General features: G+C 37.9%; 1 protein-coding gene and 1 long non-coding RNA gene across 8 annotated transcripts; both read left to right on the top strand.

The window, feature by feature from the left end:
• The first annotated feature begins 4,098 nt into the window (after positions 1–4,098).
• On the top strand, positions 4,099–8,151 carry LOC145115233 (putative sphingolipid transporter spinster homolog 2). Of its 5 annotated transcripts, XR_013711480.1 has the most exons (8): positions 4,099–4,529; positions 4,618–4,846; positions 5,871–6,039; positions 6,128–6,194; positions 6,287–6,353; positions 6,468–6,545; positions 6,612–6,677; positions 6,767–8,151. XR_013711480.1 is itself a non-coding variant. In XM_079051482.1 (7 exons), exons 2-5 carry the CDS (start codon positions 5,924–5,926, stop codon positions 6,476–6,478), a joined length of 261 nt encoding a protein of 86 aa, XP_078907608.1. In that variant the 5' UTR covers positions 4,104–4,846; positions 5,857–5,923; the 3' UTR covers positions 6,479–6,545; positions 6,612–6,677; positions 6,767–8,151. The 5 variants fall into 5 exon arrangements, 2 of the variants coding, with proteins under 2 accessions (XP_078907608.1, XP_078907607.1); XR_013711479.1 differs by having other exon boundaries at positions 4,103–4,846; positions 7,468–8,151; XM_079051482.1 differs by having other exon boundaries at positions 4,104–4,846; positions 5,857–6,039.
• A 14,076-nt stretch (positions 8,152–22,227) lies between these two features.
• Positions 22,228–26,699, top strand: LOC145115990 (uncharacterized). Of its 3 annotated transcripts, none has more exons than XR_013711811.1 (5): positions 22,228–23,561; positions 24,306–24,478; positions 24,571–24,620; positions 24,930–25,132; positions 26,121–26,699. It is a non-coding gene; the product is annotated as an uncharacterized LOC145115990 (long non-coding RNA). The 3 variants fall into 3 exon arrangements; XR_013711813.1 differs by having other exon boundaries at positions 22,230–23,561; positions 24,354–24,478; XR_013711810.1 differs by having other exon boundaries at positions 22,237–24,478.
• Positions 26,700–26,738: the final 39 nt, after the last annotated feature.

Below are 26,738 nucleotides of genomic sequence, written 5' to 3'. Positions count from 1 at the left end.
TCTGCAGAGAGACTGGCCGAGATATATGTAAGAGAGGTGGTAACTCGACATGGAGTGCCGACATCGATAGTGTTAGATCGGGATGTGCGCTTTACTTCCAGGTTCTGGAAGAAGTTTCATGAGGAGTTGGCTACACGATTGCACTTCAGTACAGCCTACCACCCACAGACAGACGGGCAGAGTGAGCGGATGATTCAGACGCTCGAGGACATGCTTCGAGCATGTGTTATGGACTTTGGTGGAAGTTGGGACACATATCTGCCCTTGGCTGAGTTTTCTTACAACAACAACCACCACTCCAGTATTGGTATGCCTCCTTTTGAGCTTCTTTATAGGAGGAGGTGTCAGACTCATATCTGTTGGGGAGAGGTAGGGCAGCGAGTGATGGGTAGCACTGAGATAGTGCTCAAGACGACTGAGCAGATTCAGCAGGTCAGACAGAGGTTACTGACGACCCAGAGTCGCAAGAAGAGTTACGCAGACAGGAGACAGTCCGAGCTTGAGTTTCAAGTTGGAGATTTTGTCCTCCTGAGGGTATCCCCATGGAAAGGGGGTGATCCGATTCAGGAAAAGGGGCAAGCTGGGTCCCCGATACATCGGTCCTTTCAGGGTGCCGCCAGAGTGGGTAAGGTAGCGTACCGTTTGGAGCTACATGCGGAGTTGAGTCAGATTCATAACACCTTCCACGTGTCTCAGCTGAGGAAGTGTGTAGCCGATGAGACGGCAGTTTTGCCATTAGAGGACATTCAGGTGGATGCGAGCCTGAATTATATTGAGAGACCGATTGCGATCATGGATCGAAAGGTGAAGGTTCTGAGGAACAAAGAGGTACCCCTGGTTCAGGTCCAGTGGCAACATCGAAGAGGGTCCGAGTTGACTTGGGAGCCGGAGTTCGAGATGCGAGAGCAGTATCCAGAGTTATTTCCAGATCATGACTTCGAGGGCGAAGTCTGATTCTAGTGGGGGATAATTGTAACATCCGGACTTCCAGGTATATCGTTTATTTATTTAATTATTTTGAGGAATATTGAGCTACTCGACGAGTCGGTGCTACAACTCGTCGAGTAGAGTCGCGATGTGCCACGTGGGATTAATGACCTACTCGAGTTTGGGGCCTATTTAAGGGCACTTATAGCCTCATTTGCGGCTATACTTCCCTAAGAGTAAACCCTAATCGGCCTGTGAGCTTAGAGAGAGAGTTTTGAGCTAACCTTGAGTGTTTGGTGCATCTTTTGAAGAGAAGAGAAGGATTTCCAAGCCAAAGGACGAGAAGGAGTTGCTAGATCCGTGGCTATTTCACCTCAGAGCTTCGGGGAAAGGTATAAAGCTTGCACCTTTCTCATTTTGTTGAGTAGATCTCATGATTTTGGGAGTTTAGGGCTTTTTCTATCTAAACTGAGGACCTAGAGTGTTTTAAGTTCATATAAAGGTTTGAACTTCAGATCTGGACCATGTGAGGTCCCTAGAGTCCAAAAGTCCCTGCGTTATTCAGCCATAATAATGATCTTGAGTGAAAAACTGTTTTTAAGGTATGTTTTGGCATTTCAAGCCCTAAGTGCCATGCATGGACGTAAAGCCTGTGACTTTACGTGATAAACTAGCCTTAAGAGTGTAGATCTAGAGTTTGGGAAGGTTTTTTTTTGCCTTGAAATCGTCTGAATGAGAAAAGAGTCTGAATGGACTCACCAAGTCTAAGAGCCGACTCAACGAGTTGGTTAGGGTTTGTCCCGATGAGCTGGCTATGCTGTGACTCGGCGAGTTAGGGGTTAACTCGACGAGCTGGATCTTCATGAAGACTTCTGAGGGACGACTGGACTCGACGAGTCACAAGAGTACACTCGGCGAGTCAGGTCAAACTGGGGACTGTTGACTCGAGATTGACTTCTGTTGACTTTAGGGTTTGGTCAACATAAGTATTGGAGACCATGGAGGGGTAAAATGGTCTTTTTCCCATTACAAGAGTTAGAGAGAATAAAATAGCAACATTTGGTGTATTTGAGTATGAGTGGAGTATTGATTAGAGATACTTATCCAATGTGTTAGGCGGAAGCTAGTTCGAGATTTCCGAGTACGAGACTTTTACTTGCTAGCTTACGAGGTGAGTCTTCTCACTATACTTACCAAGAGTGGTACCTTTGCGTGATTGAGCAGTCTTATGTGCTTATCTGTGTTTTGTGATATTCTGCATGACGTATTTGTGATTTATGCTGAATATTGTTTTCATGAGCTTATTGAGTTGGGGCCGGAGGGTCCCACTGCGACACATTGACCGGAGGGTCTTATCTGAGTATAGCCATGAGAGGCTACTGAGATGTGTGTGGTATTTTGGGGAACTCACTAAGCTTTGTGCTTACCGTGTTATGTATTATGTGTTTCAGGTACTTCTAAGGATCACGGGAAGGCGCCGGCTTGATTGTACACACACATCAGCGATTGAGTTATGATTCAGAGGATCCTGGAGTTTTGATATACGAACAACTTTTGATATAAGATTTGATAATTTGACATTGTGACATTTTGTGGTTTTATTATTGAGATAAATGTGTTTTTAAATTGAAAAATTTGGTTTGAAAGTTTACGTTGTTACAGTTGTGGGCTGTGAGTATTCCATCCCGAGGATGATTGGACTCATAGTATGTGGGCATTCCAACCTGTTGGTTGTGGGCCTGGGGTATTCCATCCCGAGGATGACTGGACCCATAGTATGCTGTTTATGATTATATGTGTATTATTGTGTGTATGGGTATTTTTGGGGAACTCACTAAGCTCTCGGACTTACAGTTTCAGTTTATTGTTTCAGGTACATCAGGGGATCACGGCAAGGCAAAGGCGTGATCGTACTGCTCCTCATCTTTTATGACTTTGTTTCTGGGAGACTCTGATATAGACTATTTTGAAAACAAATTTGTAATAACTATTGGCTTTTAAATGTTTTAAAAAGTTTAAATTTGGCATAATTCAATGGGTGTTACACATCTGTAGTTTGCAAAAAAAAACTATTTGTTTTTAAACAAACAAGCCATATGTACAAACACACATTGACCACATTGATCATAAATATATGATAAACCAAACAAACCATATGTACAAACACACATTAACCACATTGATTTATATATAGTTAAGAGAAATTAAATATGCTCATACCTTTTGTTCCTACCAATCATCTTACCCATTTAAATGATGACATGTGTCATATTAGTATCCTAAAATATCATTAAAAGAGCATTAAATGTTACACATGTCACCATTTTATTGAGTAGGAGGATATGTATGAACAAAAAGTAAGAAGATATTTAATTTCTCTATAGTTAAACAAAGTGATAGTGACAGACACAATGGTGGTGGTAGCAGTAACGACGACGAAGGTGGTGGTGGAGGTGGAAGAGAATAGTTGAAGAAGAAAACGTGAAAAAATACGACTGTTTTTTTTTCAGGTTAGAAAGTCTACAAGATTTAAAATGCTTTTTCCGTCTCTTCTACAAAAAGAGGAGACACATACCTTTTTACACTTGCGGTCTTCTAAACTTCTCTTTAGTAAAAAGGTTTGATTACTCCTAGACAAAAAAGATCAATACGAGCTTCTAAGGAAAAAAACAAACACCATCTAAATTAAACTAAAGTTGTACATTAATTTCCATAATTGGAAATATTGGTCCCTTAAACATTGAAGTTTATATTTAACATAAGTTGACATTCCATTATACATTCTAAGCCCCTTAACATTATATATATATATATATATATATATATATATATATATATATATATATATATATATATGTTGGGGTCGGAAATGGTATCGACAAAGTCCTCGCACGATGGCCTGGAGTGTCGCAATCGGATGCATGGTTCTGGAGGGCTGAATGCGCTATATGGGTAAGGTTGCGCTCTTTCTAACACCAATTGGTTTTAGATCAACCGGTAGCGCTGATGCTCAATAATATATATATATATATATATATATATATATATATATATATATATATATATATATATATATATATATATTAAAGCACATGGGATGTTTGAATAGGGATCTTTTCGGCTTCTATTTTTGACACATAACTTTTGACTCATTCTGTGGCCACAAAAGTTTGACCCATTCGTTCAGATATTTGTCAAACCCTTCACCGACTCTATTCACCGCCATCGAATTTATTGTCTTCATCTTTCCAGTCTCTTCTCTTATTCACCATCTCCTCCACCCACTTTCACCACCACCGTCGCGCTGTTCGACTCAGGCTTAAAACCACCTCACTGTCGTTTGTACCCTCCGGTTCATCTCCATCTTCTCCAAATCCTCGATTAGGGCTTCTCTCCACCTTGATCCTTCGCTACTTCTGACTCTTAGGAGACGTTTTTGTTTCAGGCTTAAAACCACCTCCACACCCTCTGTGAACATTAGAAGCCACCACTAAACCGGCTGTTGCAGTTGTCCTCCGTAAACCACTACCAATTGTTGTTTTTGTTTTTGGATTGTCGGTTTCTAGGCAACGGGAAGGCTAAAATCGCACGCCAAGGAAGCGGTAACACGTCCACACAACCTGTTATCCCGATTTTCCTCCACCTAAAGTTATCATAGCGTCGACTAATCTGAAAACGTATTCTAAATAGCTTCAACTCTCTTAATACCCGCCGTGTTGGCCATCTGCGACGGAGATAGTGAGGTCGGCGACGGTACTCCTGCTCTGCCGCCTACGCTGCCTCTGATGTCCACGATCAATGGTCCACCGCCCTTCTTGGTCAAGACTTACGATATGGTGGATGATCCTGCTACCGATAAGGTTCTTCCCTTTGCGCGCTACGAATAACAACTTCATCGTCTGGGACCCTCCTAAGTTCGGTAAGGACCTTTTTCCCAAATACCTCAAGCATAATAACTTCTCTTGTTTTTTTTCGCCAGCTTAACACTTATGTATCATCATGTTTCCCTTTCTATTGAATTTTCAGTTCCTGTTGACATGATTCTCTGATTGCTCTTGTATTTGATTGGTTATGTGTGTAATTGCGTTAAATGACTATATGTCAACAGATTTGTAAACTTGAATCACTTTTCTCGTATGATGATCCACTAGGTTAAGAGTTAAAAGTTTTAGGGAAAGAAAGACCAACTGTTCATCTTCTGGTTGCCTGGAAATATGTAGACTGTAGAGTTGTGAAAGATCTTATTACTGAATATTTCTGAGTGTATAAAGTAATACCAAAAAACAGAGTATCGTTCACTATGTAACATCAATGCTTATCTTTGTAATTGGGCAAATAGATACCACCAACAGGGTATCATCTTCCTAATAATGTGAGGTTTCAGGAAACACAAATCATGAAATGTAAAACCCTATTTTCAGATTCATCTTTGTGGTTGTTAGATTACATTCTCGAGTATCGGTTATGCACTTCTGGTGTCTATGTTGGATTTTCAGTGAATCTTGTAGGCTGAATTAGTTTGAAATTGTTACTTTCCAGTCAGAAAGTGCCTTCTTTGTCTTTTTTCTTCATACCATAATCAGAAAATGCACTCGATCCTTTGTGGTTACCTTTTTATTAGTTTGAATCATATCTGTATAAAGCAATAGCAGCTCTAAAACATCACATTAATGATACTGATATCATTTACCTTCTTATTTCCTTTTTCTAATTTGTTTAGATCATGAACCTCTATAATAGTAACTAAATCATAGAGAAAACAATATAAGATTAGATAATGTTGGTTTCATTTCTCTCTCTTCTGATATATATATATATATATATATATATATATATATATATATATATATATATATATATATATATATATATATATATATATAAACCCTATTTCATAGTTTGATCCTCATTCTATTCTTTCTTTTTGAGGTGTTTACAAATAGGGGTTTCAAAAAGTCGACCATGATGGATGTGAATATGCAAACGAAGGATTCCTATGAGGCCAAAAACATTTGCTCAAAATCATTTTGGAGTTGGATTATCTCTTTTGACTTTTGCAGCACTTGGTTATGGGATTTCATTTGACTTTTGGTCAATGACAATCTGCATAATGTGAGTTGACTATTTTATTTTTCAAACACAAATTTGACTTCATAGTTTTTCTTACTCATTAGATTAAATCACCCTACCGACTTTTCAGGTTACTTGGTGTTGTTGAGGCTTCATTCATTACTCTTACAACTTCGTTTATTGACGACAATACCCACGTAACTCACATTCCATCTTTTTTTTGACCGATCACCCATTATTTGTACATATGACGGAAATACCTCTGTATTCAAATAACTTTTTTTTACAGAGAACAACTCCGTTGGGAATCTTTTACATGTGCATACCAACAGGAGTGTTACGTTTACGGTGGATGAGTAAATAACTATAATTTTTTTTATTTTACCTTATTTTAATTATAGTAAAAAAAGTGTAAATATAATTGTAAACAGTGAAAATAACGACTTTTATTTATTTATTTTCGTGTTTAGTTTGGAGATGAATTTACGTGGAGGTATGCTTTTTTAGTGATGCGATTTTGATGTTGCCTTCTGCTACGCAAATGAAAGGTATTTTTTTTTAAATATAACATATTTTTAACCATTTGGTGTTACTAATAAAATTTAAAAATACAGGTTTTTCTCCACCAGTGATGAAATAATCATTGACAACTCCAGAGACAAATGATATAGAAATTGAAGGTGCTCCATATTACTTTTTGTATTTTATTTATTTATTAATATACATTTCTTTTAATAATTATTTTATAAAAATATTTGTATCAAGACAGTTATTACAACAATGACCCCTTCAAAGAAACATAGTGGCAATTCAGCGTTCTCTAGAAAATCAATATTATAACTCAATAGACATTAGACTGAGTTATGGAAACGATGTATGTAAGATAGATTTTTGTTAATACCTTTACTCTGAATTCAACTTTCTGAATATTAGTATTAGATTCTGTAAAAACAACATTTTATAAAGAAGTATAACATAGAAGGTCTTAAAGACATACATAATTACAATTCTATTGAACTTATCTATGAGTAACAACGTTTATAAATATTTGTAGGGGTTTTATTGTAATTTTCCCCTCACTGTTTAGTTCAGTTTTCCAAGGATTACTCTGCAATTTTAGTTTTTGAATTTCTTTTAACAACCTACTATTTTGTCCCACTTTTATAAACCTTTTTAAGTACAATGCCTTAATTGTAAAATAAGTAAACGTACAATTATGATTCTGTAATGTTTTTCTATATAAGGTCTAATTATGTAAGCAAGATGGACCATTTTTGTACTGTTTTTATACTATGGAGAGCAAGTCGGTAATCTTTTCGTTTTTCTGTCACAAGGACCAATTTTGAGATCATTTTCTGCACATGGACTATTTCTGTAAATACATAACTCAATACTCTCATACATTACTTTTGTTCTGGTCTTTATTGCTATTATCGAATTGGGGGTTAATTTCGAATTTTCTTACTTTAGATTGTGTGATTATAATTTGTTACATGCATTAACAATCTTGAAGCAAAGTGGAGTGCAATCCGAGAGTGGTCCAAGGATGGAGTCATCCATTCCGATTAAGGTGAAGCTGTCCAGTCAACGAAAATGGAATGATGTTGCGTCCCACGGTGACCATGGCCCACTACCTCCAGAATTCAATTCACCAACAAAGTTTGTTGAGGATAATACTGTAAAAAGACATGAAACCAAATCCATACCTGGTAAGTTTACAAAAATAGTGACCAGTGGAAAACAACCCACACCAACTGACGACCTTCACACCAGTCTGCAAACAATCAACAACCTCAACTTTCAAATCCTTCACCTTAAGAACACTGATCTCCTGCACTTCTTCCGACCACCTCATGAAGGAAAGCTTAAATCACTTCATCACACTTTACAGAGACAACCATCACTATGCTCCAAGACATGGTCCAAATTCTGGAGGCTAGAAACATATAACCAAAAACCAAGTGAAACGAAGCAGTTCATCGTCCCCTTTTTTTTTTTTTTTTTTTTTTTTTTTTTTTTTTTTCTAAAAGCAGTTGTTTATCTATATTACCCTACATAGATATGTCTGTGTAAACATGGTAATATCTACTTCTATGCCAACAACCTTCATCTATATTTAACGCAATACAACCTCTTAGTCTAAATTAGCAACAATGCCCTTTATTTTTTTCTAAAAAGAATGACCCGTGCAACGCACAGGCCTTTTCCTAGTTTATTTTAAATCTAGATGTTAAAATTCTTACAGTTTAAGTCCATATTTTTAAGTGAATTTAATCGAGTATCATTCATTCATTCCTTAACTCTCAGTGTCAAGCTTTTAACTTCAACTTTCCTAAAAATTAATTAATTGTTAATTTAACTATATGAACTTAACTAAAATTGATTAGGAAGCAAACATTGCTGTATATTATATATATTTTCACATAAAAGCTAAAACTCCTAACATCAAAATTACGGATGTTACATCAATAGATTAGGAACCAAACATTATTTAAGAAACCAATAAAGAGATGAAAAAGACATTACTGTGTATGCCTAATGATTTAGAGTTTACAAAGATTAAATTGTCCTTAGATGGGAGAAAAATTGTAACATTCACAAATGAGGTTTTCTTTATTCATGTACCCCTAATTTCCATTTCTACACCAATTTTTTGTCTTTTGTTATTTTTATTGTTTTTTTTTCGTCCTTTTGTTGTCCTATTTGTTGTTGTTGCTGTTTTTTTTTATCTTTTTTTATTTTTTTTTGTTTTTTTTGATTTTTTTTTTTTAATAAATATGTTATTATTATTATTATTATTATTAAAAATATTTTTTGTTCGTTCGGACTATTTTTGTGTTATTTTTTTTCATTTAGACTATCACTTTGTTACTTTTTCCGTTCAGACTATCTATGTATTATTTTTTCGTTCGGATTATCCCTATTTTATTTTTCCGTACCGACTATCCCTGCATTGTTTTTCCGTTCCGACTATCTTTGTGTTATTTTTCCGTTCGGAATATTCATATATTATTTTTTTCATTCAGACTATCTCTGTGTTAATTTTTCGTTCCGACTATCTTTGTGTTATTTTTTGTCTTCACTTCCCTTACATTGTGTTATTTTTTTTCATTCGAACTACGGTTGTGTTATATTTTTCGGTGGACTATTAAAGAGACATTAAATCAAATCAATTATTTAAAATAATAATAATAATAATAATAATAATAATAATAATAAAAGACAACAAAAGACAAAAGACAAAACAAAAAAGAAGAAAAAAACAAAATATGTCAAATCAAAATGGGTTTTAAAAACAATAAAATAACAAAAAAGGGTGCATAATTCTATGTATTAGGGGCGGATACATTAACACCCTTCACAAATTTAAGGTTAATCATCTTTAACCTTATAATTTTTTTACTTTAATACTTTGGAATTAATTTAAACTAGAAAAAATTCCCCGGCGTTGCCAGGGTCGGAAGGTATTGCTTTGTAAAGTAAAGTAGCATGTTGGTTGCTTTTTGTCCGTTAATGTGAGGGTAATTTGGTATTTTCAGGTAGTAGGGACTGAATTTGTCATCATGGGTAAACCATATGGACCATTTATGTAATTTTGTCGTCAAATTCAACAAAACCTAATGACCATTTATGTAAAATAAACCAATTCCTTACTGTTCATAAATGCTTTTACACATTAAAAAAACCCATTAATTAAAGAAGTGACGATAAAAAAAAATGGGAATCGTTTTAAGCAAAAGCGGAGCGAGAGAATTGAACGGAAGAAGTAAAAAACAATAACTTAGGGGAAAAGTGGCAACATGTAAAACAATTGAGGCAAAAGAGTAAAAAAAAAGTTGTAGAATTACCGTTTCATAAAATTGTTATCCTTTAAACAAAGTGACACACAAACAAAAATGGAGGGACCGAAAATGTAATTTAAGGGACCAAAAGTGGCAAAAATATCCCAGCTTTCTTTTTGTCCACAACTTTAATATATATATAATAATAGTTTCCACATATATAATATAAATAAAAAGAATATATAAATATATATATATATATATATACACACACACACACACACACACACACACACACACACATATATATATATATATATATATATATATATATATATATATATATATATATAGGGAGATGATCAAATAAGAACATCTAAAAGGTTGAGAACGCGAGAACAGTTGTAGACCAATCATTTTATAAGGGCATAAATGGGATTTTACCATCTAATTAAATTATGATTTCCTAAATTTTAGTGATTATGTGTAACACCCTGTTTATTTAATAGATAAATAGATAAAATTTATGAAAGAGTAGTAGCCCTAAAATTCATAATGTTCAGTGAGACGTTGGTTCTGGGAGCCAAATGTTATAAATTGGATTATCCGAGATTTATTTTGTAAAGATTTTTAGAAGTCGGGGGTTAAAATGTAAATTTCGGGTTGGTTTCATAAATAATTATGAAGGCCGGGACTATTGGGTAATTATTGGGACTTAATTTGAAGAGATGTTGGTGGCTTAGGGGCTGGATGGTAACATATGGAGCCGAATTGTAATAATTTCAGAGGACATGGGCTGTTTAGTAAAATAATGGACTTAAGTTGGAGGGAATTTAGATGGCGAGGGTTAAAAAGGTAAAATATGGATTTATTATGAAAAGATTATGTAGGTGAGGGGGCTGGAAGTGTAAAGATGAAACAAGATTTTATGTCACGGGTATAACCCGCCACCCCCTCATGGAACCCTCATATATATTGTATTAAACCCAAACCCTAACCCTACTTATACATCAGCCGACATCCTTCCGGCGCCGCATCTCCGACTGTCGCCGCATAGTTGGGTTCGACCACCACCTTCGGACCTTTCTCAGCCGCTATTGCCACGACAAACATGACTACCGTCCCAACCTCCGCCACCCTGTCATCGAACGCCACCATAACCTTCTCTGCCGCCTCCAGTGAAGTCGTGAACGGCTGGAGAAGCCCCACCAAGAATGAAGGCGAAGCTGTGATCGGCGGGCACGAGTCGTGTACGATCGGAATGCTCGGTGAGACTATCTTCCATCTCCTTCATCCATTTTTCTAGCTGTTGGGGGCCGTAACCGCCGTTGGTCGCCATTTCAGTGGCGTTCCGACGATGTCCTGCCACCTTGTAGGTGGCTAAATGCATGTGTGTTGCCTTTAAGGGCCGCTTATGGAACTAATCGGAGTGTATGTGCGTTATTTTGCTCACAGGAATCAAAAGAACCGTTGCCACCACAATGAGGTGGTGGCTGTCATCGCAATTCCGCCGCCTGCTGCCATTCCTTCCACTTTCCTGCATCGCTGCTATCGTGAATTAGATGCTGCCGCCGCCGTGAGCCACCAAGTGGGTGGCTGGACTCTTGAACAAACCGGAATCGTGTGTTGGGTGAGTTTGTCTAGGTGGAAGATCAAGAATAGCCACCGCCACCACAGTGAGGTGGTGGCTGCCACCCTTTACCACCACCGGCCACCACTAGAGTGGTGGTGTGTGTGTGTTCATGTTAGTTAGTGCGTGTGTGTTTAGTTTTGGATTAAAGCATTGTAAAATTGTAATAGTGGCTAGAATAATGAAATGAAAACTCAAAACCACCACCGTGAGGTGGTGGCTGCCGCCTCCTGTCGCCACCGGCCGCCGTGTCGGGTGGCGATGTGCTTGCCTTGTTGAGTTTGATTCGTTTGGGATGCTTGAAACCCTAATGGGCCCAATAAAGCCCTAATTGACCTAAGAGCCCAAACATGTGACTAATGGGCCTAATGAACCTTAATTGATCAAAAGACCTAGCTATTGGGCCTATTGGGCTAAGATGGAGTTGGAAACCCTAATTAGGGTTTAGAAAACCCTAATATTGGATTTATGGGCTTGGACTTATCGGAACCCACATTTGGGCCATTGGAATGGAAGTGTGTATTAAGCCCAATCACACCATATGAGTTATTTAGAAGAGTGATGGACTTACTGGATTAAGTCCTTAATGGGTTAAGTGAGAAACACTTAACCCTAATCGTCATTTTATGTGAAACCCTAATTTCACTTGGGTTTATTGTTGGGCCTTTCTATTGGGCCTTGATGATTGGGTTGTTAATGGGCCATCCAAGATCAAGCAAATAGACTAGAATAATTAATGGGCTTTGAGGTAAGGCCCATATGAGGAGTTGGGCCCAATTTGGAAAATTGGGCCATAGTTTGGGCCTTCATGATTATGTGATATTGGGCCATTAGAATGTTGAATGTTGGACTGGACTAAATGGAGGGGCCTTATGGTAAGACCTTATAAAGGTTGGGCCCAATTTGGAAAATTGGGCCATATGTTGGGCTTTGATTCATAGTTTAACTTTTAGGCCTTTGGATTGGGCCTTGAGTTGAATCAAGCTAAGATAGGGGTAAAACGGTCCTTTATCCCAAGCTTGGAATTATGATTTTTGTGTTGGAACCCAATTATTAATTGGGTGATGTTATTTTGATGTTGACAGATTCGGGAATCTGTCAGCCAGCAGCCACAACTTTATCCGCCGGACTTCAGCAGTGTGAGGTGAGTCTCCTCATTGTTTGTATGGGTCTAAGGCACCAATGCCGACCCATTTAGTTTATGTATATTAGGAAGACCCGGGGGTTAGCCCTAGGCATTATGCATGAAAGACCAGGAGGCAGCTCCTGGCACACAGTATGTTATTATGTATGGTAGGAAGACCCGGGAGTTAGCCCTAGGTAATATGTATGAAAGACCAGGAGATGGCTCCTGGCGCACTGTATGCTATTATGTATGAAAGACCAGGAGGTGGCTCCTGGCACACTATATGCTGATTAGCTAAGTAGAGTAGTATGTATGCTAGTTGTCTTTGTGATGCTTGCATGGAAGACCAGGAGGTGGCTCTTGGCACTTGTCTGTGAGACCGAGGGGGGTGGCCCCCGGTTTGGCAAGAAAGACCACGTGGCGGCCCGTGGTATAATGACAAGACTATGTTTGGCACATAGCATCTTTACTGACTATGATATATGTATGGCTCATGGTTATGTATGACAATATGCGAGTATGTGTTTATATGCTAGACAATATCCGGTTGAAAGAGACCGAAGGGGTAGGACAACATCCAGATATGCTAGGCAGTATGTTGATATGTATGGTATGTGGTATTGGAACTCACTAAGCTTCGTGCTTACGGTTTTCAGTTTTGGTTTCAGGTACTTCGTTTTCAAAGGAAAGGAGCCAGCTCGATCGCAGCGCATCACACTATGTTTTCCGCACATGATATCTTTGGGATTACACTTTGATATTATTTTATGATAACACGTTTGACTATTGACACCTTGATTTTGACATGAGATGTTATTATGGATGTTTTTATACTTATGGTTTTATAACAACTTATTTAAAAATGAAATTTTTGGCCTTAAATTTTGGGATGTTACAAGTTGGTATCAGAGCCTTTGTTTGAGGGATTTGGGCACACCCTCGGGTGTGTCTGAACTCAAACTAAGGACTTGGTATGAAAATTTTCAAAAGTAAAATCATTTAATAAAAAGAAGTTTGAAAAGAGAAAAGAACTTTGAAAAGAAGAAGGTGTGTGATGCGTGCAATCAGCCGAGCGCAAGTAAGTTGTCCCCAAGATACCCATACATGTTATGTTATGATATGATATGATTATGAGAACTGAATGCTAGCTTAGGGCTAAGGATCTAGGAAGGATGCCTTATATGCCTACTGTATGTGTATGAGAACTGCATGCCAGATTAGGGCTAAGGATCTAGGAAGATGCCTTATATGCCTGCTGTATGTGCTTAATGAGTTGCATGATAGTACTGATCAATCAGTAGTAGGATAGCCTGTTTAGGTTATGCCTGATTGTATGAGCTTTTGAATTGCATGTATAGATTCCTGATTAGAGGATAGAATGGTTTGATTGGATTATGATGGTTAGATTTTCCATTGTCTGAATGCTGTTTGCTTTGTGCTTTGTGAGACTTTTAGTGATGTGAGTTAGCTACTAAGTGAATATGCTAAGTCCCATGGGACACAAGCTGGATAATCTCAGAGTGATAGATTTGACCCTATTGCGCAACTCTTGTTTGAGTCCAACCGTTCTAGGGATGGATCTTTTACTCGAAGGATTATCTAATCTATGTTGCATGTGGCTATATTCATGAGGTAGCTAGTTGACATTACTGAGAATCTTTCAGCAGCTGAGGACTGGGTGAGTTCGGGAACCTAGGAAAGCCTAGGATATGCTTCAGTGGGTTAGTAGTGAGGCTCAGTGAGACTTGGGTGTACCAGTTTGAGGAAGTGACTTGGAGGATTAGGGAGGATTGCTGAGGAAAGTATGGATAGGTGTGGAAGGTAGTATTGGGCCCATACTACTGAAAGTACAGGATCCATACTCGAATCAGTGAGAGTCTTGGAGAATCTGAGAAGCTTCGGAGAGGAGTTAGTGACTCGGTTTAGGGACAGAGGATGTTCCAGTTGGTGTAGCTTAGCCATTAGCAAGTGAGCTAGTGAGCGTGGCAGGGTGTCAGACCCTGAAGGATATGATTTCCAAGAGGTTGCAGATGCGAGATCGATTTGGAGCACTTTAAGAAGAGAGGTTCGTGCTAGGTGCGTATAGTAGAGGGTTCCGGGAAGAGACCCATGACTTTTAAGCATTGGGTGAAAGGCCAGCAGGGTCGGAGTCAGTGCAACACGTACGAGAAAGTGCACAAGGGAGTTTGACATTCCAAGGGGTTTAGGCTGCTACAAGTGTAGTAGGGTTGGTCATGTCAGCAGAAGGTGATCAGGATTCCTCCGAATGTTGCGGGTATGTCATCTTCTACTACTATTAGGTGGATGTTGGGAATACGTATCGCCTTGGAGCTGTAAGTGAGTTTGGATAAGTCAGATATCGGGTCGGTTTTCTGCTAGTGTTTGGGTTATCAAGGATCCTATATGCCATCCTGCATGCCGAAAAGTCCTTGATGAACCCACAGAGAGACACATCTTGCGGAGTGGGTTCCGCGTGGATCGTTATTCATTCCGGATCTTTGTCGGGATCTGTGCAGGAGTATTATTTAGAGGATACTCGGTCAGGGTTAGAGCGATAGTTCTGCAGTGAAGTCAGCGATCAGTGGTTCTATCATGGTTCAGGAATGGTCGGCAATTGTCTATGGATGAACTTTGGAGTTCAAGGCACTACCGTTGCTAGTACAGGACTGGTAACATGAAGAGGGTAGTGTCAGATGTGGGTGTTAGATGCATAAGTGTTCAGTCATGGAATGTTCAAGATAATTGTAATTCTCGCGGGTTGTGTTCGGATAGAGTTCAGTGGTGCTACAAGATTGGAAGTGGGAACGAGGATTCGTCAGCCAAAGTGAAGATTAAGGTCTTCAGTTCACAGCATGGTAGATGGACTGAGGTGTCAGACTGGACCAGATTTCTAGGGTACTCATCACGATTTCCGAGGATGGGCGATCTCAAGGTTTAACCGTTGATTAATCGCTAGCATTGGTAAGCACAGGTTGTCATCAGTGGGATATTAGGAAGCGAGAAGGTTTGGGAATCCTTCAATTCTCACGTACCGTGAAGACTTAGTCGAATCTAAGTGGGGGAGAGACTTTTTGTAAAGTTCTCCAAGTGCGAGTTGTGGTTGCGTGAGGTGCAATCTCTTGGGTACGCTGTCAACCAGAAGGGTATTCTGGTCGATCCGGCCAAGATAGAGGCCGTGATACAGTGGGAGATTCCGAGGTCTCCAACTGAGATTCAGAGTTTCCTAGGTCTAGCGGGTTATTACCGGTGATTTATATGGGACTTTTTCGAGATTGTGGTTCCTTTGACCCGACTGACCAAGAAGTCGGTGGCCTTTTGCTGGGGGCCTGAGTAGCAGACAGCCTTCGAGATTCTCAGACATCAGGTTTCGGGAACCAGGTTAGAGCTTCAGATAGGACTCAAGTTCAATTGAGTGTTAGGTTGAGTGCGTGTTCAAACCGGTTGGGACAAGTGTTGTAAGACTGCGGGGGTAGCCATAGCATTCACTAATAGTCAGATAGTATGGAAAGTGTTGTAAGACTACGGGGGTAGCCGTAACATTCACTAGCGATCGGTTAGCATGGAAAGTGTTGTAAGACTACGGGGGTATCCGTAGCAGTCAGTTAGCATGGAAAGTGTTGTAAGACTACGGGGGTGGCCGTAGCATTCACTGGCGGTCAGATAGTGATAGAAGTGTTGTAAGTCTGCGGGTCTAGCCGTAGCATTCACAAGGTTAGCAGATAATGATAAACTGTTGTAAGTCTGCGGGTGTAGCCGTAGCATTCACTAGGTTGATAGATAGCATGAGTGCGTTGCTAGAACACGGAAGGAACAATAGTACCCACCAGTTCGGGTTTAGCAGTGAGGGCGTGGCAAATCCATGGATTGGTTTATGGGTTTTCCCAGAGGGATTAGACCTGGTTAAGCCAGTGATAAGACTGTAGGGACGTCACTATAGTTATGAGATCAGGGAAGCAATGGACTGCTTAAGGACGTGTGATATAAGGCTACCATTGGTCATGTGGCAATCACTTTTAGCCTTGGATTTGGACGTCAGGATTCAACACATGGACCCGATCGGTTAGATCAGAAAGTTGTTAGAGTCGCAGTGGCATGATAACTAGTGGCAACTAGTTCCAGAGAGGGATCTCGTTCAGAAGTCGTGTGAGGTGACTAAGTAGGGGGTCCTTTGGCTCCACAGCCGGGCCGAAATTTGGTATTTCAGATGATTGGCGAACGAGATGAGACCAGGCAGGTCTCGGTAGATTTTGGAAAGCAGTCATGTGGCAGCATACTGTTTCAGGCAGATTAGTGTTCAGACAGTTTCAACATTTGGGCAGTATTAGTATGTGTGTTTTGGGTTGCAAATTCGGACGAAATAATAGATTGCTGGGGTTATGCTAAGTGACTAGCAGGAATAATTTGGTTTGTGACCTTGTTTTCCAGTGGGAACCTTGAGTTATTAGAAGTTGAGTAGTCAGTTGCGGAATAAACGGACTGGATTCAACGGTAATGATTCAGTATGAGTGGTCTGTGAGGGAATCAGACTATCTCAAGACAACAGATTTACGATCGAGTAGATGTTATCTTGCTGCGAGGAATTCATTCATCTGCGGATTTTAGGGCTTTGCGAAGAGTGGTCACGGTTACCCTGGGAAGGCTAGGGTGTGCCCAGGATGGTGACCATGTCACTAGAGTGGTTGGGCGTGTAACAAATGGTAAGGAATGATTTCGAGGACGAAATCTAATTTAACTGGGGAGAGTTGTAACACCCTGTTTATTTAATAGATAAATAGATAAAATTTATGAAAGAGTAGTACCCCTAAAATTCATAATGTTCAGTGAGATGTTGGTTCTGGGAGCCAAATGTTATAAATTGGATTATCCAGGATTTATTTTGTAAAGATTTTTAGAAGTCGGGGGTTAAAATCTAAGTTTCGGGTTGGTTTCGTAAATAGTTATGAAGGCGGGGACTATTGGGTAATTATTGGGACTTAATTTGAAGAGATGTTGGTGGCTTAGGGGCTGGATGGTAACATATGGAGCCGAATTGTAATAATTTCAGAGGACAGGGGCTGTTTAGTAAAATAATGGACTTAAGTTGGAGGGAATTTAGATGGCGAGGGTTAAAAAGGTAAAATATGGATTTATTATGAAAAGATTATGTATGTGAGGGGCTGGAAGTGTAAAGATGAAACAAGATTTAATGTCACGGGTATAACCCGCCACCCCCTCATGCAACCCTCATATATATTGTATCAAACCCAAACCCTAACCCTACTTATGCATCAGCCGACATCCTTGCGGTGCCGCATCTCTGACTGTCGCCGTATAGCTGGGTTCGACCACCACCAGGTGCGTGGCTGGACTCTTGAACAAACCGGAATCGTGTGTTGGGTGAGTTTTGTCTAGCTGGAAGATCGAGAATAGCCACCGCCACCACCGTGAGGTGGTGGCTGCCACCTTTTACCACCACCGGCCACCATTAGAGTGGTGGTGTGTGTATGTGCATGTTAGTTAGTGCGTGTGTGTTTAGTTTTGGATTAAAGCATTGTAAAATTGTAATAGTGGCTTGAATAATGAAATGAAAACTCAAAACCACCACCGTGAGGTGGTGGCTGCCGCCTCCTGCCGCCACCGGCCGCCGTGTCGGGTGGCGGTGTGGTTGCCTTGTTGAGTTTGATGCGTTTAGGATGCTTGAAACCCTATTGGGCCCAATAAAGCCCTAATTGACCTAAGAGCCCAAACATGTGACTAATGGGCCTAATGAACCTTAATTGATCAAAAGACCTAGCTATTGGGCCTATTGGGCTAAGATGGGGTTGGAAACCCTAATTAGGGTTTAGAAAACCCTAATATTGGATTTATGGGCTTGGACTTATCGGGACCCACATCTGGGCCATTGGAATGGAAGTGTGTATTAAGCCCAATCACACCATATGAGTTATTTAGAAGAGTGATGGACTTAATGGATTAAGTCCTTAATGGGTTAAGTGAGAAACACTTAACCCTAATCGTCATTTTATGTGAAACCCTAATTTCACTTGGATTTATTGTTGGGCCTTGATGATTGGGTTGTTAATGGGCCATCCAAGATCAAGCAAATGGACTAGAATAATTAATGGGCTTTGAGGTAAGGCCCATATGAGGAGTTGGGCCCAATTTGGAAAATTAGGCCATAGATGGGCCATAGTTTGGGCCTTTATAATTATGTGATATTGGGCCATTAGAATATTGAATGTTGGACTGGACTAAATGGCGGGGCCTTATTGTAAGACCTTATAAAGGTTGGGCCCAATTTGGAAAATTGGGCCATATGTTGGGCTTTGATTCATAGTTTAACTTTTAGGCCTTTGGATTGGGCCTTGAGTTGAATTAAGCTAAGATAGGGGTAAAGCGGTCCTTTATCCCAAGCTTGGACTTATGATTTTTGTGTTGGAACCCAATTATTAATTGGGTGATGTTATTTTGATGTTGACAGATTCGGGAATCTGTCAGCCAACAGCCACAGCTTTATCCGCGGGACTTCAACAGTGTGAGGTGAGTCTCCTCACTGTTTGTATGGGTCTAAGGCACCAGTGCCGACCCATTTAGTTTATGTATGATAGGAAGACCCCGGGGGTTAGTCCTAGACAATATGTATGAAAGACCAGGAGGTGGCTCCTGGCGCACTGTATGCTATTATGTATGAAAGACCAAGAGGTGGCTCCTGGCACACTATATGCTGATTAGCTAAGTAGAGTAGTATGTATGCTAGTTCTCTTTGTGATGCTTGCATGGAAGACCAGGAGGTGACTCTTGGCACCTGTCTGTGAGACCGAGGGGGGTGGCCCCCGACTTGGTAAGAAAAACCCCGTGGCGGCCCGTGTCATAATAGCAAGACTATGTTTGGCACATAGCATATTTACAGATTATGATATATGTATGGCTCATGGTTTTGTATGACAGTATGCGAGTATGTGTTTATATGCTAGACAATATCCGGTTGAAAGAGACCGAAGGGGTAGGACAGCATCCAGATATGCTAGGCAGTATGTTGATATGTATGATATGTGGTATTTGGGGAACTCACTAAGCTTCGTGCTTACGGTTTTCAGTTTTGGTTTCAGGTACTTCGTTTTCAAAGGAAAGGAGCCGGCTCGATCGCAGCGCATCACACTATGTTTTCCGCACATGATATCTTTGGGATTACACTTTGATATTATTTTATGATAACACGTTTGACTATTGACACCTTGATTTTGACATGAGATGTTATTATGAATGTTTTTATACTTATGGTTTTATAACAACTTATTTAAAAATGAAATTTTTGGCCTTAAATTTTGGGATGTTACATTATGATGACAATTACCCAAAATATCTCATTTTTTAGATTCTATTCTTTTAATGAACCAATAATTAGTAAAATCATGATTTAATGTCTATGTAAGAAAACGTTTTTTTTTTCAGTTCATTTTTCATTTTGATGTTTCACTTTTAGCAATCAAATATCAAGAAAATAAATAATTTATCGGTTTACCTCATTTATTTTTTTAAACAAATATCTTCATAAATAATGATTTATACATATCATTTTAAAATGAATAAAATTGTAAATTATAAATGAATTAACTCAGTTGTATTTATGAATACACTTGTGAAATCATAAATAAATAAAACCCCAAAAAAAGATTATAAAATCAACTAAAATGGTACCACTATATAAATAAATAAAACACATTTCTATTCATATAAGAATATAATTATAATAGTAAATGAATAAGTTACAATATATATTTTTTTGACACAGAAACTAGTAATACAATTATAATCATAAATGAATAAAACACATTTGCGCTCCTTCCGAAAGATGTATTGGTGTCGGTGTTTCATTTGGTAAATCTCCCACCTCCAACTATATGCATGTTTATTCATTGTATCTGCAAAAATGTTAAAGAAACAATTATGTATAATTATATAGTCATTCACACATAAATACACTGATATTCACAAATGAATACACTGCTATTCATAAATAAATACAAAATAAAAATAGTGTAAAAATTATCATTTCTTCATAAAATGAATACCCCTAATCATAAATAAATACACTTATTGATCACACATGAATACCCTGCTATTCATAAATAAATACAATCATTCAAATATAAATTCACACATAAATATATTGATATTCACAAATGAATATAAGAAAATAGTTGTTGCCATTTCGTTTCAGCCCTCAATTCATCTCTTTTCTCATTCCTTTTTGTCAAGTATTACCACACCAAAAGTACCCTTTTAATGCTTAATTTGCAAGTGAAATCAAAGACCAAGAACAACTACAAAAAATTACCTTTCTAGTCATCGTTAGTTGTTGAATTTCGAGTAAATCAAGACCCAAGAAACCTCCATTGAACCCACTTTTTGCTGTTGAAATTGATGAACTGATTTCTGCTTATTTTTTTTTCCCTTTCTTCTTCTTCGTTCCCTGCCAAGAATAACCATCAGGATGGGGTTGTGTTTCTGGTGAAATCAAAAGAGGCAGCAACCCCTTGGCTTTTTCCCCTAACCTGCATTGTTGTGGCTGCTTGCCTTGCTCCTCTCGGACCAGCCTCATGGAGTATTCATTGATGATTAACTGCAAATGAGACATATGACATTGTATTCATATAAGATTACAACTGAATATTTATGGATAGATTCACATAGCCTGCACAAATAGATTCCATGTATAGATTCGAACATTATATAGCATTATAAGGCTGAAATCAAGAGAAGAGGTGGATTTCGAACAACATTTGCAAGGAAAAAAACATAATGTTACCTGATTCAGAGTACTTCGTCGCTACCCTGCTGCGTCGGAGTGGAGGATCGAAGTCTGGTAGTGTACCGCTGCTTGCTACCGCCGATGAGTAGCAGTCGAGTTCACCAGATTGCCGACAATGTTAAGAAAAAGAGTCGTCGGCTGTAAGTCTCACTCTGTATGCGACGATGACGATGAAGAACGAAAGTCATCGCTGGGGTCTGCCACTGTTCGCTGCCTTGCGCTGGTGAGTAGATGCTGCCGTCCGCCGATGAGTAGAAGTCGTCAAGCCGACGGGATCTTCGGCGATGGAAGCGACGATGCGTATAAAGGGGAAATGGGGAGTGAATGTCGGTTGTTCAGTCGATGCGTCTTATGAAACCCTAGAGAGAGATATAGAGAGAATATAGATACGAGAATTAGAAAGGTAAGAGGTGAGAGGGTGAGAAATTATAGGAAACAGGTAAAGTTGCAATTCCTATAATACCCTTCTGACCATTTAAAAGTTACACTTAAATGCCAATAGTTTTAGAGTTTTTCATAAATCGCCCGTTTTATATTAACCATAGATCTTAGTATTTAGATGGTCCAGATCTGTTCTCGTGTTCTCAACCTTTTAGGTGTTCTCATTTGATCCTACTCCTTTATATATATATATATATATATATATATATATATATATATATATATATATATATATATATATATATATATATATATATATATATATATATAATGCTGGTGCATTAAAAATTAAGCAAAGTGGGATGCGATGGATGCTCGTGGAACAAGGGGGTGATTTTTGTGGATTTTTGATGGAATTTTGTGGAATTAAGGATGATTTTTCTTGATTTTTACCCCTCAAAGAGGTTGCGTGTATCTCACTTTGGGTATTTTTTTTGGCGTGTAAGGCACTGTTCCTCCATTCTCACCGCCTAAATGATCCAATCCATTTTCTCCCAATCTATAGAACACGCGTATTCGTCTGCTTCTTCACCGCCAGGTCTGCCAATGGTTTTCTTCCTCTTGTTTCTTTCTTCCATTTAGACGGGTGAGTCATGCCTGTAGCCTTGCCACAGTCTCATTCTAGCTGGCCACATGCATCGATACCAGAGAGAATACAACTGTTCACTTTCCTTTTTCCTTTCCCAGTATACCGCCATACACGACTTTCTTTTCTCTCGATCGTTTCATTCTCTCATTTCTCATCGCTTACCCTTTTTATTTCCACTACTTCAAAGAACACACCGATCTGCCATCCATTTTTTTCCACACTGGTCATCTTTTGCTTCTCTACTTTAATTTTAGGGTTTTTGGGCTCTTGGCTAAAGTTTGAAGAACAGTTCGATCGATGATTAGGGGAACTAGCGATGGGTTCTTTAATCATAGAGGTAAAGTAATTTTGTGATTTCGTTTGATGGTGTTTTAGACTACACCCTGAAGCTTTTGAACAATTTTTACTACTTCTATCTCATCCTTGTCTCCATTAGTTTTCGTTATTTAGATTTCAAACAATTAAATGGGTCAGTCTAGAGGTGATATAAGAAAATATGATACCAAGTACAGTTTGATGGACACTGTATTTCATACATTGACGTAAGAAAATATTCATTTGTCTTCTACATTCAATTTCTACTTTTATTTTTAACATTTTGATGTTTCTTTTTGGTTTCTCACAAGCTGGAAACTCCCCAAGAAGCTCCATGGTGTGTATTGCAATAGAAGAGCCATCTTTCTCTCTTAGAGACTTGCAGTTGTTTAAATGGGCATCCCTTTTAAGGCAATATTGACACAGTTTTCTAATTTACTTTTCTTACTGTTCATCATGTTATTATTATGGATATGTGTTTGTTACTAATTCACATTTGGTATTTGTTTTGGACAAAATTTCCCGCTTCCCCCTTATCATATTGTGTTCTGGTGAAGTAAATAGGCACATGAAAGAATCTTCTTCTATCAATTCCCTACCATCACTCCTCCATCGTCAATGCCGAAAGCTGATCGATTTTGTAGTATAACATCCCTAGCCCTTCGAGCCTCTATATGCCCATCGATATTTTATCTTCATCTCTTATCATTAACCATTTTAACTGGCAAGTTAATTAGGATTTACTTGAATTATCGATTGTCTTTCTACATCCGTTTCTAATCATAGGTTGCTTAGTTTTAATTTTTAACTGATTTTGCTATAATATATTCAATATTTTTGCGTCGGTGGTGGTGAAGGAATTTGACGCAAGCTTCCAATTGTAGGACATGGTATGTTCTTTGTTCACCAATCTGTCATTTTTAGTTATATTTCTCTTCCTTTTTTGTCTCTAGCTAGAGAACGCAATGAGTTTTTCCACTTCTCTATTCCACACAGAAGCCCAATTTGATTGCATATATGAAATATAGATGTGAGAAATAACATTGTCAACTATAAGTTTTGGATTTGTTGTTCCATAATTGTAGTTACGTTCTCTAGTGGATTATGGTGTTAACTTTTTTGTTGAAATTATGTGATTTAAAAAAAGTTTTTTTTAGTGTTAATGGTGCTAGAATGCTTGTATCATTTTTAAGTTTGACTTATTTTGCACCATTTAGTCTTCGCCATTTAGGTTCTTGTTGGATGCATTTGATATGGCATCACTTGCCTTTCTATTGAACACATAAGTTATTCAAACATGTTTTGTAAAGTAAAATGATTATTAGTCTATAATATGATTCTCCCTTCTAATTGGATGGAAAGTTTAAGGTTGGTTGCGTGCTTGGCTTTTCAATTGTTTATTTTTAAGTTTGAGTCATGCAAATATGGTTTCATGATTATGTTCTAAAACCAACTTGTTTTGTATAGCGGATATCCTATGTTTCTTCTGGTATATCAAACATATCACATAGATTCATATAGTGTTTTGGGAAAATTGCAAGAATAGCAATGCACTTTAATCCTACCGACATAGGCTATGTGCTTTATAACAAGAATGTTTTATGATTTTGCCTTTGGTTCTGTTTTTATTTCAGAATTGACATGGAAATGTTGAGGAGTTTTTTTGTTGCAACTTTAATTAGGTATTGATACCTCAGCTAAAGAGTGGTCTATAAAGTATGACTTTAAGTTTTTTATATTACTTGGAATTATAGAATTATTCAATTTAATTTGCCGATGTGGAAGCATATATAAGGCATGGACGAAGGTAATTTTTTTCCGTACAATTGTAATAAAGTTGTAAATGTTTTTATTTGATTAAATATTTATTTGAGATGATTTATTTTATTCTAATACTAGGTCATTGGGTTGCTGATGAAATATGGGCATCCTATGTTGAAACCTTGGTGGTATGTTTCTTCTTTGATTTCCACATATCTAAAAACTAAATTCACCAATTTACCTGTTATCATCTTTGCAACTATTAATATGTTGGTTTTGGTCGTATAAGATTCTTTTACTTCGTTATGTTTTAAAAGCATTTTTGATATTTAACTTATTCAAATTTTGTGGTATTGTCTATAATTGGGTTTTCAACTTTGTTCCATGAAAATTGCAACAAAAATTGTTAATAACACTTCATAAAAATCAAAACAGTTCCTTTTGTATATGGAAATTCTAAGTTCAAATTAGTTCTTTGATCTTTGTTTTGAATTCAGATTTCAGATGTCAAGACGGGAACAATCGAACAGAATTTGTAGTGATTTCCTTCATGTTTTATCTGTCTACGTAGTAGTTGAACTGCATGTTTTAATCTGGCAAATTGATGCTTTTTTTGCATTCAACACCTATGGTGGATAGAGAGATTTTAATCATATTCCAGCCTCTTAATGCTTCTGAAATGGAAATTTCATCAGGAAAAGTATGGTATTTTTCCATTCAACAACTATAATTACATTAGTACATTACTATGTGTCTGACACGTAAATGCTATACACCAATAACTACCATGTTGAAATATTTGCAGAGTTTTACAAAGAACCCTCCGTGGGTCGTGCTTAGCACGGCCTTGAGACGTCCCGTGTGTGTGTGTGTGTGTGTGTGTGTGTGTGTGTGTGTGTGTGTGTGTGTGTGTGTGTGTATATATATATATATATATATATATATATATATATATATATATATATATGATAAAAACAACATTTGTACATAAGGACAAAGAGGTTGTTATTTTATGTTGTCATGACTTTCTAGTTTCTACTTCCAAGGTTCTTTACTTTCTGATAAATGAAACCTTCACCTAAAAAGTGGGAACCAACAATTGATTTAGCTATAATCATCTTGGGATTTTTTAGTCTCTTTTGAGAGGATTAAAAGGACAGGAAAAAGATGTTGATTTAGATGTGTGCATGTTTGATTAGGAAATTAAAATGATCTAATTTACAATGTTTCTATACTAATCGTGCATTTAACTTCCTCTTATAATGTAATAAGTCCTTAATATGGATACTATGCATTGGGTTTATTGCTAAAATATCGTGTGTATATTTTTCTTGACTCTGATGTTTTTGTTGGATTTTTATTCAAAAAAAATAGTTTCAAAAAATCAAGATTTTAGAAAACAGAAGACTTAAAATTTGAACAACATAAATAGTTTATTCCCACCAAGAATCATCTTGCAAGAAGTTGGAAAGAAAAACAACAACCGTAGCGGAGTTAGAAATATAATAACTATTGGTGTTCTTTGGTTCTGATAGATGTTATTTTATGCATCTTTTAGGATAGTTTTTATTAGCATTTTTATATCATATTTTATGTTATTTCATGTGCATTAGTTTAAATAATGTTCAACTCATGTTTAACATCAGAATCCCGTACTGCTCATGTTTTTATGTCTTTTTTTTTTCCAGATATTTCGAGTGGAGGCGTGTTTTGGAAGCAGTTTGGATGCATGTTTGGAGCTTCATGACCTGAGGGAGCTTGAAGCTGGGTCAGATTTGCTTAAACTAAAGAGTTTGCGTCTGTAACGCGCATTTTTGAGTTTACACGATCGTGTTTTTCACCATGCGATCGTGCTTTTGATCGTGTTTCATCTTCGCAACTTTTCCAAGCCAAAAATCGAGTTTTAGGTCGTCGAAGCACAAACATGATTGTGGTTTTCCAAGAAACAAGATCGTGTTTTTGAGTTTTATGTCCAATTTAGCAACGTACTTCATTAAACGGAGAATTTAAGACTTCGGAGAAAAAAAACACTATCAAAACGATCGTGTTTTTCCCAAAAACATGATCACGTTTTCCATTTTTTCGCGTTTTTTGTCACACCCCCGCCGGCGGCGGAAACACCGGGCGGTGAGACGACATCATGGATCACAGTACTAAGCATTTGAAATTACAACAATACGGTTTATGTTGATTACATGATTAAGAAAATCGCAACAGATCTGAATTCGTTTTTATCATTGAATTTTATTTAGTTATTTTCACTGCTATTTTAGTTTAGTTATTAGTAAAAAATCCCCCTTATATAT

The sequence above is a fragment of the Lactuca virosa genome, chromosome 5, assembly GCF_052849685.1.
Source record: "Lactuca virosa cultivar CGN04683 chromosome 5, Lactuca_virosa_CGN04683_v6, whole genome shotgun sequence".
Lineage (NCBI taxonomy): Eukaryota > Viridiplantae > Streptophyta > Magnoliopsida > Asterales > Asteraceae > Lactuca > Lactuca virosa.
This window is presented reverse-complemented; position numbering and strand designations above follow the sequence as displayed.

Bases quoted from the DNA above. Each gene is read 5' to 3' on its own strand.
- LOC145115233 (XM_079051482.1), top strand. From the start codon at position 5,924: ATGAGGCCAAAAACATTTGCTCAAAATCATTTTGGAGTTGGATTATCT. The intron at 6,040-6,127 runs GTGAGTTGACTA...CCGACTTTTCAG, and splicing joins TCAATGACAATCTGCATAAT to GTTACTTGGTGTTGTTGAGG. The intron at 6,195-6,286 runs GTAACTCACATT...TTTTTTTTACAG, and splicing joins TTATTGACGACAATACCCAC to AGAACAACTCCGTTGGGAAT.